The 2592-nt window shown below is 31.5% G+C and overlaps 1 protein-coding gene across 1 annotated transcript; it reads left to right on the top strand.

The window, feature by feature from the left end:
- Nucleotides 1-423: 423 nt before the first annotated feature.
- LOC102622116 (F-box protein PP2-B10-like) lies at nucleotides 424-2052 on the top strand. The gene is made up of 3 exons (XM_025092276.2): nucleotides 424-837; nucleotides 1216-1334; nucleotides 1534-2052. Exons 1-3 carry the CDS (start codon nucleotides 568-570, stop codon nucleotides 1931-1933), a joined length of 789 nt encoding a protein of 262 aa, XP_024948044.2. The 5' UTR covers nucleotides 424-567; the 3' UTR covers nucleotides 1934-2052.
- The last annotated feature ends 540 nt before the right edge of the window (nucleotides 2053-2592 follow it).

Here is a 2592-nt window from a genome sequence, read left to right as displayed (position 1 = left end):
AATTTAATCATATTTTCTATGGATGAGCTATAAAGTTTATTAGATTTTTAGTAATTAAGTTTTTTTTCTTCTTTGCTTGTAAATTTGTGTTAAAAAAAAATTGATTCTAAACAACTTATTAAAATTCATCAAGAAAAATAACAAAAAATTTTAAAACATTTGTCAATTTTGGTCATATTATATTATACAATAAAACAACACTTTAATAACAAAACTTATCAAATGAACTTACAACACTCTCAATAACACAATTACTAAATACCTAGTCATTTATTTGTTTAGCAGCTTGTTTCATCAGTATAGTAAAAATAACTTATCTTAACAACTAAATAAATCCCAAATTAGTCCTAACTCAACTAAGAAAATTGTTGACAAGAATTTGTAATTATTTATTATATTTTGAAACTTCATGTAATTATTTGATATGTTAGGTCGTTGGATAATATTTGCCCTTCACTTCCAAAAGAAGTCGTTGAAAGATAGCAACCAACAACTTCAAAAAGAAGGCGTGTGAAAGTTTTCTATAAAAGCTCACTTCTTGTCTAATGCGTAAACAGAACAAGTAAAATGGATATTACAAATGCTCTGCCAGTAGAGTGCATTTCGCACATAATTTCTCTTACAACTCCTGGCGATGCTTGTAGATTAGCAGTGGTTTCTCCTGTATTCAAATCAGCTGCGGATTCGGATTTGGTGTGGGAGAGGTTTCTGCCGTCTGACTACAAGTTGATCATTTCCAACTCTGTCTCTTCTTCATCTTTGATCTCTTCCTTGTCTAAGAAAGATCTTTATTTTCATCTTTGTCACCACCCCATCCTCATCAACAATGGTACCATGGTAAGCTTTCAGTCCTTACTCTATCCATCACCTCTCAAAATTATAGACTATGCTTATGACTCCTAAATGTGCTAATTGAATTAGAAATGAAACTTAAATCTAGTGTTCAAATTGCGAAATGGCGAAAGAATCTTTGTTTTACTGAAAGCTTGATTGGCTGGTGCATATAATTGACTTTGTTTGCCCTCCTTAACTCTCATGAAGTCATCACATAGCAGACTTTAAGTGTCTTATATAGTCTCCTTAATCTTATGAAGTTCTGAAATCTTATTTTAAAGTTTGTCACATCCAGTTGTATATGCATAACCGTACCATATAGTATAAAATTCGAAAAATTATAATCTGGCCAACGTATGGTCATCATATATCCTTCAACAGAGCTTTGCAGTGGAGAAAGAGACCGGGAAAAAATGCTATATGGTTGGGGCAAGAAACCCTTGTATAGAACGGGGAAGTACACCCAGTTGTTGGAAATGGACTTCAACACCAGAGTCTAGGTAATTTTAACTTTTATTTTTAGCATGATAATAGTTAATTTATCAACAGTTTTATGGATGCAAACTAACTTAGTCGGTAAAATTTCTAAAACTGAAACAAAATATATTTAGTGTTTAAATCCTACTCACGAGGACGGGGAGGAGCTTTTACTAGCAATATGATTCCGTTTGTTCCATGCTTGTATCAATGCATTGGCAGGTTTCCTGAGGTGGCGGAGCTCGTGTATTTTTGCTTTTTCGAAGTCAACGCAAGGATAGAGACAAGAATTTTGTCCCACAGAACCAAATATGCAGCTTACCTTGTGTTCAAGTTTGGCAAGTCCATAGATGGATTTCGAAGTACACAATTAGCATCTAGGGTCTACGTTGAAGGAATCAATGATAAGAAAAGGCAAGGACTATTCCTAGATCCTTCAAGAAATACGCCTCAACTGTTTCATGACAGAAGAGATGGATGGATGGAGATTGAGATGGGTGAGTTCTTCAATAAAAATGGAGATAATGGGATGTTATTATGTAGCCTACTTGATTTTGATATATTTGGCACAAGGCATGACCTCGTTATAGAAGGAATTGAGCTTAGGCCTAAGAAAGGCTGATGCATTGCATAACGTATAATACTGATACGTGTATAAATTAATGGCTGATAAGTTCAATTACTTCCTTGAGAACATTCTGTGATAAACAAAGCTGAAGTTTAGATTTTTGGATTACTTTTTAGCAATTCTTTTACTTTAAGAAATGCAGAACATTAACCTTAAGAAATAAGGATCAAAGAATTAAAAAAATGCTCCCTCCGATTTTCAGAGTTTTGAGACAATTAATTCTTGAAATTTGATAACCTTATCAATTTAATTAAGTTTTAGTATCCGAAAATGGCATATTATCATCATTATTTAAGTAAAGATAAGAACAAAAAACGTTTTTTTGACAAAAGAAAAAGGTTAATTTCAGTATTTTTAATTATTTCAATTGATTATCTTCAAAAGCCCATGAAATTATTGTAAATTTTAACTCCTCCTCAATTACTATTTCCAAACGGGTCATATTGGTGAAAAAAATATTTTTCTTAAGAATTATTAAGGATAAATTAAAGTTTTCAATAATTTGAAAGATATTTTGAAAATAGTCCATTCACTAGGGGAGTAATTGAAATTTATCCAAAAAAATCCTTAGTAAACTAAAAGGAAATTATTATATGAATACCCTAAAATTGTCCTATTATCAAACATTCTACAATACTTTTAAGTTGTATTAT

The sequence above is a fragment of the Citrus sinensis genome, chromosome 9 (assembly GCF_022201045.2).
Source record: "Citrus sinensis cultivar Valencia sweet orange chromosome 9, DVS_A1.0, whole genome shotgun sequence".
NCBI classification, from domain to species: Eukaryota; Viridiplantae; Streptophyta; class Magnoliopsida; order Sapindales; family Rutaceae; genus Citrus; species Citrus sinensis.
This window is presented reverse-complemented; position numbering and strand designations above follow the sequence as displayed.